Here is a 14,901-nt window from a genome sequence, read left to right as displayed (position 1 = left end):
AGCACACCTATGGGGATTGCTTTGCAAGAATGCTGGCTCCGGGCATTGGGTGGCTCTCCCGCTTCAGTCTCGCTCCGGACTGTTCAGCCACCGTTAACTTTCCTAAAGCAGATCGGTTCGTGTCCTGCTCCTACCCGGTCCCAGGCCCCTCCTACCTCTCGGGTATTACTCTGCGATCAATCCTAGGAGCCCGCTATTAGCACAGGAAGACGCTCAGGCTCTGGGTGTCTCCAGCCCCTAGGCCCTGCTACCCCCTCCCCTTCTCCAGGAAGCCTTCCCTAGCCCCCCCCCCCTTTTCATTCAGGAGTCTTCTGTTTCTTGTTCGCATCGTTGTCACCCCCAGTACAACTGACGCCTTAGTAGCTTTTGCCCTTTTTGTACCCTTAGCACAGCCATGGGGTCATGGGGTTGCAGGGGGGCAGAGGTAGCTTGCCAACCTGTCCCAGGATGCCATCTGGGGCGGCAGGAGTCACCTGCAGGGGCCCACCGGGTCCCTTTCTCCAGATTCCTCCCCCAGTGCCGGCTGCAGAGGCTGGGCTCGGCAGCTTGGGGGACACATCCAAGGCTCTCAGAGGAGATGGTCCCTGGGGCAGTGCTTTGACTATCCTGAGGGACTCAAGGGCTGAGCTGGCACCCCTCCTCCCCCCTCTCCCTACCTCCCTCGGGGCCACAGAAGACAACGGCCACTTCACAAGTTAAAGAGCTTTATTCCAATGCGATAAACTTTGGGGGGGCTGTGCATTTAATCCTCCTCCTCGTCGTCGCCGGTGCCCGCCCCTCCCTGGCCCTTCTTGGCATTCTTCCTCTTGACTCTGCCAGCCCGGCCGCCCCCGTAGGGCGAGCGCAGGGAGAAGTCGATGTGCTTCTGCGAGTCGAGGCGCACGATGAAGGAGGGGATGTTCACCACCTGCTTCCGGACCCTGCGAGGAAGGCTGGGAGGTCAGCGCTCAGGACGCCGCGGCTCCTGCTCGATCCCTGGGTGGAGTCGGCAGCCCCTCCCCCTCCCCGCAGGCCCTGCCCCCTCACCTGGGCTGCCCCGCACCTGAGCGCGGCCTTCACAAGGTGTACGGCTGGGCCGCAGTGAGCCTTGCGCAGGGCTGGGGAGGGGCGCCGGCCCCGCCCCAGCTAACTGTGGCAGCGGCTGGGGCGGCCCTGGGGGCTCAGCCCGGGGTGTCACCTGCGGGGGCACACGAAGCCCACCTGATGTGCCTCTGGCGGATGAGCACGCGCGCGTGGTGGATGGACTTGGCCAGGCCCAGCTTGAAGACCTGCGTCTGCAGGCGCCGCTCCAGGAAGTCCTCGATCTTCAGGCCCAGGATGTAGTCCAGCTTCATCTTACCTTCGTCCAGGACGCCGATGCGCACCAGGCGCCGCAGCAGCGCGTTCCCTGCGGGCGGGCGGGGTTAGGGGGCACGCCGCGGGGGAGGGGGGGCGCCCCTCCCCCAGCCCGGAGCGGGGCGCTGGGGACACGCCGCGGGGGTGCCGCCCCTCCCCCAGCCCGGAGCGGGGTGCTGGGGACACGCCGCGGGGGTGCCGCCCCTCCCCCAGCCCGGAGCGGGGTGCTAGGGGCACGCCGCGGGGGGGGGGGGCGCCCCTCCCCTCCCCCAGCCTGGAGCGGGGTGCTGGGGACACGCCGCGGGGGTGCCGCCCCTCCCCCAGCCCGGAGCCGGGAGCTAGGGACACGCCGCCGGGGGGGGGGGGGGGGGGGGCCCGCCCCTCCCCTCCCCCAGCCCGGAGCCGGGAGCTAGGGACACGCCGCAGGGGGGCCGCCCCTCCCCCAGCCCGGAGCCGGGAGCTAGGGGCACGCCGCTGGGGGGCCGCCCCTCCCCTCCCCCAGCCCGGAGCGGGGTGCTAGGGGCACGCCGCGGGGGTGCCGCCCCTCCCCCAGCCCGGAGCGGGGTGCTGGGGACACGCCGCGGGGGGCCGCCCCTCCACCCCCAGCCCGGAGCGGGGTGCTGGGGACACGCCGCGGGGGGCCGCCCCTCCCCTCCCCCAGCCCGGAGCGGGGTGCTAGGGCCACACCGCGGGGCCGCCCCGCCCCCACCTCCCGGCTCCCCGCCCCCACCACCTTCGAACAGCCGCCGCGGGTCCTTCTCGTCCAGCGTGAGCAGCTCCCGCGCCGCCTTGCGGATCTTGGCCAGCGTGAACTTGACCCTCCACACCTCGCGCTTGTTGCGGAGCCCGTACTCGCCTGGGGGGAGGGGAGGGGAGCACGTGGGTGGACGCGCCCCCCCCCCCCCGCCTCCCCCCAGACCCCCCCAGCCCCCTCGGCCGCCCGCCCGCCGCTCACCGATCAACTTCAGCTCCTGGTCCAGCCGCGACTTCTCAAAGGGCCGCCGCGGCGTCACGTACGTCTTCCGACACACCCAGCTCCTGGCGACCGGCATCTTGGCCTAGCGGGTACGGCACGGCCGCGCCTGCGCGTGGGGGCGAGACACGCGGGCTCGGAAGGGCGCTCCGGCGCCTGCGCGCGGCCCGGGGGCGGGGGAGGGGAGCGGCCCGGGGACCAGGCCGAGCACGGGCGAACAAGGGGCCGAAGGGGCGCTCCGGCGGCCGCGCGCAGAGCGGGGCCTCGGGGGCCGCCGCGAGAGCTCCGAGCCCCGTCCCTCCTTCCCTCCCGCCCTCCCCAGCGCAGGCAGCCGCCACTCACCTGCTGCAGTTTCACAACTACCGGGAAAGGGCCAGGCGTGCCGGCGTGCGGCTTTTATATCGCCGGGGCGGGGCCGGTGACGTCGGTGCGCGAGCGCGGAGCCGGCCAATCGGAGGCGAGCGGCCCGGACTGGCGGGGCCGGGCTCGGGGCCTGCCCGGCCCTGGTCCTGGCCAAGCCGCGGGCTCCAGCCCAGGTCTGGTCCGAAACCCCGATTGGAACATGGGCGTGGTCTGGACCGGAAGGCCGCCGGGCGTGGGGAGCTCACTGCCTGTCCCTCGGACCGGAAGGTCTTAGGCACGTGCAGCCGCCATCGGCCTCTGGGCACCTTCACGGCCCTACCCCTGGGGCTGCCCCTCCCCCAGCCCCCATGCAGGTCGTCCGCCCCCCCCCCAAAGGACACAGACCTGGACCCCGAAACCGCGAGCCTTCTGAATGACCCTATCCTGGGGTCAAGCTCCCGGAGGCGCGCAACCCCCGGAGCGCTGCTCCAGCTTTGGGGGGGTCGGCCGAGCAGTGGTGCCCCTGTTGAGGTTTGGGGTGCTCGGGACCCCAAAATACCGACAGGCCGGGTCGACCCAAGCCTTCCTTCAGCCCGAGTGAAACTTTTATTGGTCGTCCTCCATGTTGGGCTGGCTCTTGAGGGGCCTCCCACGTGCCACGGGCCGGCCAGAGGGTGAGCACCCCGATGGAGACGAGAGAAAGGCTGAGGGAAGAATCCAGACGGGGCCGGGCAGCCTGGGGCTCCGGGGATGCGAATCTAGGGAGGACCTTGATGGCCGGCCCGCAGCCTGGAGCCCCGCCCCCCGGCCCCGGTGATCCCAGGCCAAGCCCGTGTCTCCATGCCCCTTCTGGGGATCCCACCAGGCCCTGCCGCAAGGACCCGGCAGGCCGGCCACCGACCCCCCCCCCCCCCAGGGCGGAAACCATCCACCCGCCCCAAAGCTGAGCTCCCCCAGGGCGGGGCCGCTGCGTTTTTGTCCGTGCCCCCAAACTTCCCGCGGGACCTATTGACCTATCCACAGGAACCTGAATGCTTTAGGGTTAAGGCTGGTCCTCAAGAAAGAAAAGAAAAGGTTTCAGAGATTAAAATTTACATCCCCTTTGGGCAGAGTGCCCCTAGGTCGCCCCACTTAGTGTGTGCTTGGGCCCTGGTTGGCACCGCCTCAGTCAAACTGGGATGGGTAAAAGACCTTAGCTTCAAGGTGCCCCACCACGTCCTGGGCCATCTCCGGTCGTCCAGATCTACACCTGCCCACCGGGCCCAGACGTTCCGCTGAACCGGCCGTGGGATCCCACCGCCCAGGCGAAATCTCCCTAGAGTTGGTCACATCTTCCCAACTCCTCAGAAACGCAGACTGTTGTGGGTACGGACAGCAGGCTGCCCGTGGGATTGCAGACCACGTGGCTGTGGCTTCATTGGGCTGTTCTCAGTACGCACCGAGGGATGCGCTAGTGGGAGGGATCCTCCAAGCAGAGCACACACTGATGCTGGGACAATAAAACCGCAAACATCTGACCTTGCACTTGGGCTGATTTAGGTTTGGGAAAGATCACATCATGCTTCTCTGGACTTCTCAGTAACGTGTGGACAAAACCTGGCTGGAGAGCGTGGGAGACACACACACACTAATAAATGAACAAATTTATCTGCTAAATAATTTTCTTTAAAATAAAGGGGATGCTTTCTTCAGCTATTTACAATCACCTTCAGTGATAAGGAGTCTTTTCATATGTGGTGTGTGTGTCCATCCTTCGTCGCCAAAGGCCATGCCACTTGCACTTGACTTTGTTTGGAGTCAGGGAGGGCTGTGCAGGTCATCAGCCTCACTTCTCCAGAGCTATCTGAATCCAGTGACCAGGTAGTCATCACAATGACCAGAGATGACCCAGGATGAGGCAGTTGGGGTTAAGTGACTTGCCCAAGGTCACACAGCTAGTGAGTGTCAAGTGTCTGAGGTGAGATTTGAAGTCAGGTCCTCCTGACTCCTGCACTGGTGCTCTATCCACTGCACCACCCAGCTGCCCATTTTCATATGTTATTAGCAGATTGTTTGGTCATGTCCGACTCTCCTTGATCCCATTTGGGGTATTCCTGGCAAGAATAATGGAGTGGCTGGCCATTTCCTTCTCCAGCTTATTTTATGGATAAGGAAACTGAGGCAAACTGGGTCAAGTGACTGGCCCAGGGTCACACAGCTATTCTGAGTCCAAATTTGAACTCCGGAAGACTAGTCTTCCTGATCCCAAGCCCAATGCTCTATCCACTGCTCTACCTACCTGCCCAGCCATCATGAAGGGAAGATTAAAAAAATGATCACTCTCTGGGCAAAGGGACTTGTTTTGTTTTGTTTATAACTTAGGAAGGAGATTTTTTAAAACCCTGCCAAGATATAAATACCTAATAGCAAATATTCACATTGTGCTTTATTTAGGACTAGCACTGGAAGGAACCTTGGAGGTCATGGAATCCAAGCCCCTTACAGATAGGGAAACAAGCCCAGAGAAGGAAAAGGACTTGCCCAGGGTCACAAGAGACAGGATGTGAATTCAAGTTCTCTCCAAATCCAGCAGGTCTACTTCCTCCCCTCCATGAACTCATGACTCCCACAGCAATCAGTCAACAAACAGTGATTGAGCTCCTGCTGGGTACCTGGCCCTGGACTAGGCACCAAGGATGTAACTATAAAAGCCAAACAGTCCCTGCTCTCAAGAAGCCTCCGTTCTACTGGAGAGATGCACATATGAACATATATCCACATGGACATGTTTGAGTGTGTACACGTATACATACATATACACACCATACCTGCATCCATTCTATTGCAGATGTACATATGAACATGTATCTATGTATGTATGTATGTATGATGTGTGCGTACATATAAATATGTACGCACACATATACCTGCATCCATTCTACTGGAGATGCACATGTGAACATACATGTATATGTGTATGTGTATACACACATGTACCTATATATACACACCACACACATATATATGTATATATGCCATACCTGCATCCATCCTACTGGAGATGCACATATGAACATGTATCTACATGTGTGTATATATGCATACATATTTATACATACACACACATATACCTGCATCCATTCTACTGGAGAAATGCATGTACTAATATACATGTATATGTGTGCATGTGTATGTGCATATTCATATCCACATGTATACACACACCACACACACATGTGTATATGTGTATATATATCATACCTACATCCATTCTCCTGGAGATACACACATAAACATCTATTTATCTATATATGTATGTTAAGGTAGGCTCAATTCTCACGTGAACGGTCTTGGGTCAGGTACAGGTGAGGACTTCTTGAGCTCTCATGAGGCCCCCCCAGAGAACAGCTGGGAATTGAGGAGTGAGACACGAGTTATCTCGTTTTCCACCTCTTCTCAGTGGAAACTTGCTTGAGGAGAGCATCCCACCCTTGAGATTGGTTCGTGGTCTGAGCACACCTTTTGTTAATTGGCTAAGGGGCTGAGAGCATGCAGTCCATGAGCGAACTACCAGGGGGAGAGCTTAAATGGGGACAGGAAAGCCTGAGGGGTTGTCGTTCTTCCTTGCTCCTCAGGAGGGAGAAGGGGGCTCCCACAGGGAGCACTAGCCCTGCATACTGACATGTAGCTTGTATCTGGAATAAAGCCTACACCTCTGTTTGACTCTGGAGGTCTCTTCTCTCATTCGTTTATCCGGCTGGCCATGGAAGACCTGAGTTAGGTAAGAGAACCTGGGCAGCCCATGGCAATTAGGCCAGGCATATGTATGCATATATATGTATATATGTAATATATATGTATGCCTGCATCATATAGCTGTATATAAACATACACACATAGTCTATACAAAAGATGAATATAAGGTGATTTGGGAGAGAGGGCTCTAGCACTGAGAGCACCAAGAAGGGACTCCCATAGAGAAAAGCCCCCAACCTGAGTGTGGAAGAAAAATGGATTCCAAAAGGCAAGCGTGAAGAGGGGGCCATTGCTAGGAGGTTTTAGGGTAGCGCCATAGGAAATGGGTGAAAGGCGGTAATGTGCAATAAGTCTGGCCCCTGGAGGTCCCTAGAAACAAAAAGAGGGGGGGTCTGGACATAGGTGTGACATCGTCAGGCCCAAGCATTAGAAAGACCACCTTGGCAGCTGAGAGGTCCCAGAGAGTCGATCATGGAGAACAGGAGAGGCCTCAAGAGGCCTGGTGTCCAGGACTGGAGCATGAAGAGGATAAGAGTGAGGGGGAAATGAGTAGCCCTGGGGCAGTGTTCAAATCCAGCCTCAGACACTCCCTAGCTTCAGGACCCTGGGCATTTAGGGGCCTAAATGTTTGCCTCAGTTTCCTCATCTGTAAAATGAGCTGGGGAAAGAAATGGCAGAGTGTGCCAGTATTTTTGTAAAAAAAAACCCTAAAGGGGGTCACAGAGAGTCAGACTGGACTGAAATGACAGACCAGAGGAGCACTGGCATGCCATCTCTGCTCAGAGAAGGCTTGGTGCACAGGAGTGCTGCCAGTGTCCACAGCAGGGCAAACAGCAGCGTGGGGCCCTGAAACTCTATCATAGGAAGGCAGTAACGTGATAAAATAATAATAGCATTTGCACAAGCACCTACTATGTGCTAAGTGCTGATCCTGGGAAGTATCCCCTAGAATCATCCCCATTTTACAGATAAGGAAACTGAGGCAGAACAAGGAGAATTGATTTGCCAAGGGTCACACAGCTAGGAAATGTCTGAGGATGGGTTAGAACTCAGGTGTCCCTGACTCCCCTCCTGGCACTGCAACATTTAGCCGCCACGGGAATCAAGGTCTCTCCCCACCATAAAGTAACCAGGAAAGAGGAAACTTGGGAGGAACCGAGTCATCTTGTTACTTGGAAGATAGATTAGATTCCTTCTGTTTGGCCACTGAGAGTCTCCAATTCTGAGCCCAAGCAACTCCCAGGCCCCTTTGGTAAAATAAGAATTTCCCATCCCAGCCCCCAACTGCTGCCTCCACTTTAAGGATGAAGAGACTAAGGCCAGAGGAAAAGACTGAGACATCTCTGGAATTCAGGGGCTGCCTCAGTCTCCCTGGAGGGTCTGGCCCCCAGGATTGCAGTACCACAAAGCCTCTGGCTCGTCCAGAGATTTTAATTCCACTGAAACAGTAAATGGTGGCCCTCTACTCTCCTTCCCTGGCCCAAGAGTCTTGGGTTCTCCAGTTGAAATGCACAGGGATACCCTTGAGTCCAAAACATCTGGGATACAGATGAGGAGCAGGATCACACAAGGAATCAGGAGCCCAGATCCTGTAACCCTTTTCTTCTCTGGTCATGGCAGACCAGCCCACTGCAGGGAGGTGTAGGCCACAGAGCCATCAGGCTGAGGGGAGCAGAGGAGCAAGGTTTTTCGCACATTGGTCCCAAGACGGCCAGCAGAGACAAGGTCTGACAGTGGGAGGGCGTCCCCAGGGGCACAGCACTGGGCCACAAAGTGGGCATGGAAGCGAAGAGGGTCACCTGGGGTTGGGGAGAAGGGAACAGTGAGGTAGGGGGAGGTGACACCTCTGATTTCATCTGTTTTCCCAACCCTCCCTTCACCCACCCCCACCAGACTGCACAGATCAGAGGTGAGAAGAAGTCTGAGGTTCATTCTGGACAGCTGAGGAAACTGAGGCCTGGAAAAAGCATGAGGAACAGAAGGCTAAGAACCCCGAGTCCAAGGGGACAAAGTCAGAGCTGGCAGGAAGGTTCAGAGGGGTGGCCTGGATGAGCTCAGAGATCAGAATCTACCGTCTTGGACAAGGCATCCAGCTCCTGCCTGGAGTCCCCAAAAGAGAGGAGGCCATTCCTCTTGGCAGCAGCTCTGATGACTTAGGAAGCTCCTGTGACACCAATCCCAAGTCTGCTTTTCTGCCACTCCACTCCCAAACCCCCATTTTACACTGGGAAAACTGAGACCCAGAGAAGGTCAGGTTACTTGGTGTAGAATTGGCACAACTGCTCTTAGAAAGGGAAGCAAAGGAAGAAACCTGTTGATCACAGGGGTTTGTGTATCCCTCCCCGCCAAGTCCTCAAAGCTAGACACAGAACAGATGGGCTACACCTGAAGGGACCATGAGGTAAAGGGGGTGGGGAAGAGCCAGCTCACCTGGATAGACCAGAAAGTCACCCCCGAACTTTCCCCCGGAGGTGAGGAAGTAGCCCCTTTCCCACAGATCCTTGTAGACTCGGTACCGCAGTTCGTGGGCTGGGTTCCCAGCGTGGGGCCAATCTGGGGAGGGATGGTGCCAGTCCAGGGGCCTGGCCCAGGCCACTCTGGGGCGGGCTGTGGGGAGTTGGACCAGCATTGCAGTCTCTGGGAAAGGGGGCTGCGGCCCTGGTCCGGGGGAGACCAAAGAGGAGAGTTGGGGCGCTGCCGGACACTGCCGGCCCCCTCCCCCAAGGCTCCCCACCTCACCTCCCTCCTCTCCTTGCTCCGCCTCCCTCGGCCCCCGCTGTTTCTGGGCCCGGCCCGCCGCGATGTGCTGGGCCAGGTCCTGCAGACGCCTCCGCCGGGCCTCACACGCCAGGGCTCGCTGCTCCCGGAATCCCGACTCCTGCTCCTGATGGTAAGCGGCCACGGCCTGAGGAAAGGGGACAAGGGGGAGGCTGGCAGCGGCTGGGGACCCAGGCGCCCGGGGCTCCACCGCCCATCCCGCCCCGGGGGCCAAGGCTCTCCCGTCTCGCGCTCCCCCCGGGGTCCCAGCCTCTCCCGCCTCGCGCTCCCCACAGGGTCCCAGGCTCTCGGGCCCCGCCCCGGGGTCCCAGGCTCTCCCGTCTCGCGCTCCCCACGGGGTCCCAGGCTCCCGGGCCCCGCCCCCGGGGTCCCAGCCTCTCCCGCCTCGCGCTCCCCACAGGGTCCCAGGCTCTCGGGCCCCGCCCCGGGGTCCCAGGCTCTCCCGTCTCGCGCTCCCCACAGGGTCCCAGGCTCTCCCGTCTCGCGCTCCCCCCGGGGTCCCAGGCTCTCCCGTCTCGCGCTCCCCACGGGGTCCCAGGCTCCCGGGCCCCGCCCCCGGGGTCCCGGCGTCTCGGGCCCCGCCCCGGGGTCCCAGGCTCTCCCGTCTCGCGCTCCCCACGGGGTCCCAGGCTCCCGGGCCCCGCCCCCGGGGTCCCGGCCTCTCGGGCCCCGCCCCGGGGCCCCAGCCTCTCCCGTCTCGCGCTCCCCACGGGGTCGCAGGCTCCCGGGCCCCGCCCCCGGGGTCCCGGCCTCTCGGGCCCCGCCCCGGGGTCCCAGCCTCTCCCGCCTCGCGCTCCCCACGGGGTACCTGGGCCTGCTGGCCGGGGTCCGGGCGCGGGGCGGTGACGAGCGTAGCGGCGCCGATCTCGGCTAGCAGCCGGGCCTCCTCGGGCAGTAGCAGCAGCGGGAGGCCGAGGCGCGCGTTCTGCCGGGGGCCCCGAGCCAGGCTGCCCACGAGCCGGCCCCCCACGCCTAGCCTCTCCCGCAGCGTCTGCGCCGCCTCGGCGCCCCACACCAGGGCCTGCCCGGCCTTTACTTCCACCACCAGCATCACGCCGGCTCGGCCCGGATCCCGTCCGGGGCTCCTCCTCCCGGCCAGTAGGCGGGCGCCCACGTGCCCAGCGGGTCCTCCAGCCCACGCAGCCGAAGGCCGGGCCCAAACCACGCCCCCTCAGAGTTCGAGCCGCCTGCGGCCCCGCCCCTTCTCCAAACGCCCCGCCTTCGTTCCCTGCACTTTCAGCAGCCAAGCACTCTCCTTCTTAACCGCCGGGCGTCAGCTCCGCCCCCTCCCCAAAGCCCCGGCCATAGACTCCGCCCCTTCCAGTAACGCCTTGCTCCCTCTGTTTTCCGAAGGCCTCATCTCAGACTCCGCCTCTTTCCGTAGCTCATCCCTCAGCTCCACCCCTTTAGAGCCCCACCCCCCTCCCAAAGCTCAGGCTTCAGCTCCGCCCCTTTCCGGCGCTAGGCGCAGAGCCCAGCCCCGCCCCGCGCCCGCCCCAGCCCCGCCCTGCCAGCCCCGGGGCGCAGGCTTCGTGAGGCGCCTGGGGCTCCGCCCCGGATCCGGAAGGGGCGGGGCGGCGGGCCGGGCCGGAGCCGCTGGGGGTGGGAGGTTGCCTCCGCTGTTCGGGCCTGGGGCCGGGCGGGGCGCTGGGCTGCAGGTGGGGTGCGGTACCGCCGTGCGGGGCCGGAGACCCCGGGGCGGGCGAGATGGAGCTCAGCGAGGGGCCGAGGGAGGAGAGATGCGGGAGGCAGCGGGGGCGGGGCGGGGCGGGGGGGAGGCCCGGGGGGAGGGGCTCGGAGCGGGATGCCGGGGCCCTGGGGGCGGTGGGGGGTGCCCGGGCCCGCCGCCTCCGACCCTGGACGGGCTGGGGGGGCGTGCCTGGGTCACTCAGGCCCCGCTCCCCCACCCAGAACCATGACGCCCGAGGAGTGGACGTACCTCGCGATCCTCCTTATCGCCGTCCCCATCGGCTTCCTCTTCAAGAAAGCGGGTGAGGCAGCTTCCCCTTGGGAGGGAGGGCGCTCTCGGGGTGCCCCGCCCTGACCGCTGCTCCCCTCCAGGTCCGGGGCTGAAGCAGTGGGGAGCCGCGGGGGTGGGGGTGGCCCTGAGCCTGCTCACCTGCGGGCCCCACGTGCTGCACTCGCTGGTCACCGTCCTGGGCACCTGGATCATCATGCAGACCTGGCCCAGGTAAGGGCGCCGGCCGCTCCTGCGCCGGGGGGAGCCTGGCTGGAGAGCCGCGGCCCACTTCTGTCTCCCCTTCCTCCGCGCAGATCCTGCCACGCGCTGGCCCTGGCCTGGACCTTCCTCTACCTGCTCTTCTTCCGAATGGTCACCGTGTTCGGGCTCCCGGCCCCCACGCCCTTCACCAACGCCCTGCAGCTGCTGCTCACGCTCAAGGTGAGGCCGGCCCGCTCTGATAGCCAGAACCGGGTGCCCGGCAGGCTCTTCCCTCCGGCCAGCGGGCCCCACGGGGTTCTTAGTTCCCAGAGGAATCTGCTGGGTGTCCTGCTCTGCTTGCCTCGCGGATCTAGGCTGGAGCTGGGGGGCCTTGCAGCCCTGTGCACCCCAGAGCCTCAGCCAAGGCCCCCCTCCAGCAGTAAGGATCGTTGGCGGGCTTGGAACCCAGGCCCTCCCACCCTGGAGCTCCCTGGGGGAGGGGGCACTGGGTGGGCCAGGTCCTGACCCTGTGCCCCCTCCCAGCTGGTGAGCCTTGCCAGCGAGGTGCAGGAGCTGCGGGCGCAGAAGGAAGACCCTCCGAAGCCTCTGCCAGTGGGACAGCTTCTTGCTGTGCCTTCACTGTCCCAGACACTCAGCTACAGCTACTGCTACGTGGGCCTCCTGACTGGTGAGCCACCCCTGCCGGGCAGCCAGCCATCTGCTCGTCTTGTCTCTGTCACCTTGCACCCTCCCCTTTGTCCTTGGCTCTCTCTTCTCTGGCTGTCACCTGGAAGGCCCCCCCCCAGAAATGACCATCCAGCCAAAGACTTCCAGCTAGGAGGTGTGCAGTGTGTCTGGAGGCAGCCAGCCCAGCCTCCTCCATAGGGAGGCCAGCAGGACCCAGTGGAAGGAAGCTCCCATGTCCTCTCTGAGCCTTCTTTTCTCCAAGCCCTTCTGCTAATCCCCAAGCCCTTGCCCCAGGCCTCATCAGCTTCTTGGTGCCCTCCTAACGGCAGAGCCCCACTACCGAACCCAACACCACACAAGCTCAAGTTAGCTTTTAGCTGCTACATCCCGCAATGATCCATGTTGAGCTTGTGGGCCACTCAGAATACTGAGTCTCATCACACCTCCCTGTCATCTTCTAGTGACTAGGCTGCTGGATGGGGAATTGGGAAGAGCCGGGTTAAATGCCACCTGTGACACTTACCAGCTCAGGGCCCCTAGGCAAGTCACTTAAAATCCCTGGGCCGGCTTATCCCTTGGTGCCTCTCCCTGAGGGGCTACCAGATCTTCTGCTTCCTGCCTCAGTTTGCCCCAGCTGACCTCAAAGGACCCAGCAGGGCTCTGGGATGGGCAGTGTGACCCTATGCTGCTGTTTCCCATCTTGCCCTTGGTGTGTACTGGCTGTGTGATCATAACCTGTTTCCTTCTCTGTGTAATGGGAATAGTGTCAGTGACTTCTCCCTCAAGGGACCTCCTGAAGCTGTCTTGGAGAGTGCCCACGGGTTATTGCTATTGGTGTGTTCTGTGTCATCTTCTGTGGTCTCAGGTGTCTCTGTTGAGGATCCGTATCAGCCTTGACCTCCCCTTTCCCCTGGCAGGCCCTTTCTACCGCTACCGCACCTACCATGACTGGCTGCACCAAGGAGCGGCAGCAGCAGCGGTGCCCAGCCTGGAGCCGCTGCTGCTCCGGGCCCGGCTTGCCCCCCTCTTTGGACTGCTTTTTCTGCTGTCCTCCTGGTTCTTCCCCCTGGAGGCTGTACGGGAGGATGCCTTCTACAACCGATCCTTGGCATTCCGCCTCTTCTACATGGTGCCCATCTTCTTTGCCTTCCGAATGCGTTTCTACGTGGCCTGGATCGCAGCTGAGTGTGACTGCATAGCTGCCGGATTCGGGGCCTACCCCGTGGGGGCCAAGTCAAGAGCCGGGGGTGGCCCTACCCAGCCTTACCCTGCCCCAGACAGGTCAGCATTCCACGAAAGGTCACTGGGGCCAAGGGATGGCCAGGTGGTCTGCATGGTCTCTGTATCTGAGACCAGCCTCTTCCTACTAACCATGGCCCCTTGGAGAACATGGCTCAGGCTGGCTCCTCCCTCGCTGTTGGAGGGCTGTCTCCACAATGGCTATGGTCAGTAAGAAAGGCCTGGTCATCCTGTGGCCAAAGGAAGGTGGTGTTCAACACCCCTTCCCCCAAGTTCTCCCTGGGGGTCATAAGGCTGAAGTGTAGGATTGGCCCCTCACAGCTCTGGTGTCCTGGGTCCAGAGGAGTTTGACCATAGCCTCCCCAAGCTAACCTGGACCTTGCTTCTGGCAGCTGTTGCCAAGGGATAGGTTTACCTTTTTCAATAACCTTGCACAGACTTGGGCTGTAGGATTCCTTGAACAGCCTGTCACCCTCAGAGGCTCCCTCTCCCCATTAACTAAACCTCCCCATAGCCAGGGGACAACTTCACACAGAAACTAGTGATACACAGGCCCCAACCAGGCTGCTTTAGAAGGCATGGAAGGGGAATCAGGAACCCCTCCTGACCCCAGGGCTCTTCCTTTAGCCTGGAAGCTGGGGCAGCCACCAAATATGACTATGAGACCATTCGCAACATCGACTGTCACGGGACTGACTTCTGCGTGCGTGTCCGGGATGGAATGCGCTACTGGAACATGACAGTGCAGTGGTGGCTTGCTCAGTACATCTACAAGAGTGCTCCTGTACGCTCCTATGTGCTGAGGTGAGCCACCTGGTGCTGGCTGTGGGGATGGAGGCTGGACAGGAGAGGGACCCTCTGATGTCCTGCCCCAACCCCTGCAGGAGTGCCTGGACCATGCTGCTGAGTGCCTACTGGCACGGCATCCACCCTGGCTACTACCTGAGCTTCCTGACTATCCCCCTGTGCCTGGCAGCTGAGGGCTGCCTGGAGTCAGGCCTTCGCCGCCGCCTCAGTCCCAAGGCCCAGCAGACTTGGGACTGGGCTCACTGGTTCCTGAAGATGCGGGCCTATGACTACATGTGCATGGGCTTCGTCCTGCTCTCACTGCAAGACACCCTACGCTACTGGGCCTCCATCTATTTCTGCATCCACCTTCTTGCCCTGGCTGGCCTGGGGCTGGGGCTGGCCCTGGGGGGAGGGGGCCCTGGCCGCAGGGGAGGCGGCTCCAGGGCTGAAGCCAAGACTCCCCCGAACAAGCCTCCCACTCCTCCAGACAAGTTGCGGGAGGAGTGAGGGACCCCTGGGGTTGAGCAGGACAGGTCCTGGCACTGAGCTCCCCAGAACTTGGGGGGCACACCAGAATCCCTGGGGCACCTGAAGGCTAAGGGGGCTCGAGACCCAGAAGCCTGGATTCCTAAGGGACAGGAGGATTGGGCCCCCTGGGTCCCTGAGAGTCAGGCTTGATGAGTCTTATTCCAGGGGACTGATGTGGCTGGGAACCCTGGTGCCAGCTTCCCCCTAGGCCGGCTCCTTGGGGGGTGGAATTTTAATTTTCACAATAAAAGACCCTTGGACAAAAGCTGTGTTGGTACTTTTCTGAGGGGAGATCCTGGGAGCCCCAGACCTACCGTTCCTGAGGTTTCCTTTT

The 14,901-nt window shown here is 61.6% G+C and overlaps 3 protein-coding genes across 6 annotated transcripts; 1 reads left to right on the top strand and 2 right to left on the bottom strand.

Annotated features, from left to right (window-relative positions):
• Positions 1 to 687: 687 nt before the first annotated feature.
• Positions 688 to 2,871, bottom strand: RPS9 (ribosomal protein S9). The gene is made up of 5 exons (XM_072607494.1): positions 2,651 to 2,871; positions 2,291 to 2,417; positions 2,069 to 2,191; positions 1,201 to 1,387; positions 688 to 920 (listed from the first exon to the last, which is right to left on the bottom strand). Exons 2-5 carry the CDS (start codon positions 2,385 to 2,387, stop codon positions 743 to 745), a joined length of 585 nt encoding a protein of 194 aa, XP_072463595.1. The 5' UTR covers positions 2,388 to 2,417; positions 2,651 to 2,871; the 3' UTR covers positions 688 to 742.
• A 4,927-nt stretch (positions 2,872 to 7,798) lies between these two features.
• On the bottom strand, positions 7,799 to 10,729 carry TSEN34 (tRNA splicing endonuclease subunit 34). Of its 4 annotated transcripts, none has more exons than XM_072607481.1 (4): positions 9,972 to 10,729; positions 9,125 to 9,290; positions 8,816 to 9,043; positions 7,799 to 8,184 (listed from the first exon to the last, which is right to left on the bottom strand). In XM_072607481.1, the coding sequence occupies exons 1-4, from the start codon at positions 10,212 to 10,214 to the stop codon at positions 7,997 to 7,999; spliced, it is 825 nt and encodes a 274-aa protein (XP_072463582.1). In that variant the 5' UTR covers positions 10,215 to 10,729; the 3' UTR covers positions 7,799 to 7,996. The 4 variants fall into 4 exon arrangements, with proteins under 4 accessions (XP_072463582.1, XP_072463583.1, XP_072463585.1 ...); XM_072607482.1 differs by having other exon boundaries at positions 8,816 to 8,992; XM_072607484.1 differs by having other exon boundaries at positions 8,816 to 8,938.
• A 3-nt stretch (positions 10,730 to 10,732) lies between these two features.
• Positions 10,733 to 14,832, top strand: MBOAT7 (membrane bound acylglycerophosphatidylinositol O-acyltransferase MBOAT7). The gene is made up of 8 exons (XM_072607476.1): positions 10,733 to 10,821; positions 11,075 to 11,154; positions 11,225 to 11,354; positions 11,438 to 11,564; positions 11,868 to 12,012; positions 12,929 to 13,292; positions 13,878 to 14,054; positions 14,135 to 14,832. The coding sequence occupies exons 2-8, from the start codon at positions 11,079 to 11,081 to the stop codon at positions 14,544 to 14,546; spliced, it is 1,431 nt and encodes a 476-aa protein (XP_072463577.1). The 5' UTR covers positions 10,733 to 10,821; positions 11,075 to 11,078; the 3' UTR covers positions 14,547 to 14,832.
• The last annotated feature ends 69 nt before the right edge of the window (positions 14,833 to 14,901 follow it).

The sequence above is a fragment of the Notamacropus eugenii genome, chromosome 5 (assembly GCF_028372415.1).
Source record: "Notamacropus eugenii isolate mMacEug1 chromosome 5, mMacEug1.pri_v2, whole genome shotgun sequence".
Classification (NCBI taxonomy): domain Eukaryota; kingdom Metazoa; phylum Chordata; class Mammalia; order Diprotodontia; family Macropodidae; genus Notamacropus; species Notamacropus eugenii.
The sequence above is the reverse complement of the archived record's forward strand: the minus strand, read 5'-3'. Positions and strand labels throughout refer to the sequence as shown.

Excerpts from the sequence above, each read along its gene's own strand:
- RPS9 (XM_072607494.1), bottom strand. The coding sequence starts at position 2,387 with ATGCCGGTCGCCAGGAGCTGGGTGTGTCGGAAGACGTACGTGACGCCG. Across the intron at positions 2,192-2,290 it reads CCAGGAGCTGAAGTTGATCG|GCGAGTACGGGCTCCGCAAC; the intron begins GTGAGCGGCGGG and ends CCCTCCCCCCAG. Across the intron at positions 921-1,200 it reads ATCCGCCAGAGGCACATCAG|GGTCCGGAAGCAGGTGGTGA; the intron begins GTGGGCTTCGTG and ends CCTTCCTCGCAG.
- TSEN34 (XM_072607480.1), bottom strand. The coding sequence starts at position 10,214 with ATGCTGGTGGTGGAAGTAAAGGCCGGGCAGGCCCTGGTGTGGGGCGCC. Across the intron at positions 9,291-9,971 it reads ACCCCGGCCAGCAGGCCCAG|GCCGTGGCCGCTTACCATCA; the intron begins GTACCCCGTGGG and ends CCCTTTCCTCAG. Across the intron at positions 8,185-8,815 it reads TGACTTTCTGGTCTATCCAG|GTGACCCTCTTCGCTTCCAT; the intron begins GTGAGCTGGCTC and ends CCCCAACCCCAG.
- MBOAT7 (XM_072607476.1), top strand. The coding sequence starts at position 11,079 with ATGACGCCCGAGGAGTGGACGTACCTCGCGATCCTCCTTATCGCCGTC. Across the intron at positions 11,155-11,224 it reads CTTCCTCTTCAAGAAAGCGG|GTCCGGGGCTGAAGCAGTGG; the intron begins GTGAGGCAGCTT and ends GCTCCCCTCCAG. Across the intron at positions 13,293-13,877 it reads CCTTACCCTGCCCCAGACAG|CCTGGAAGCTGGGGCAGCCA; the intron begins GTCAGCATTCCA and ends CTCTTCCTTTAG.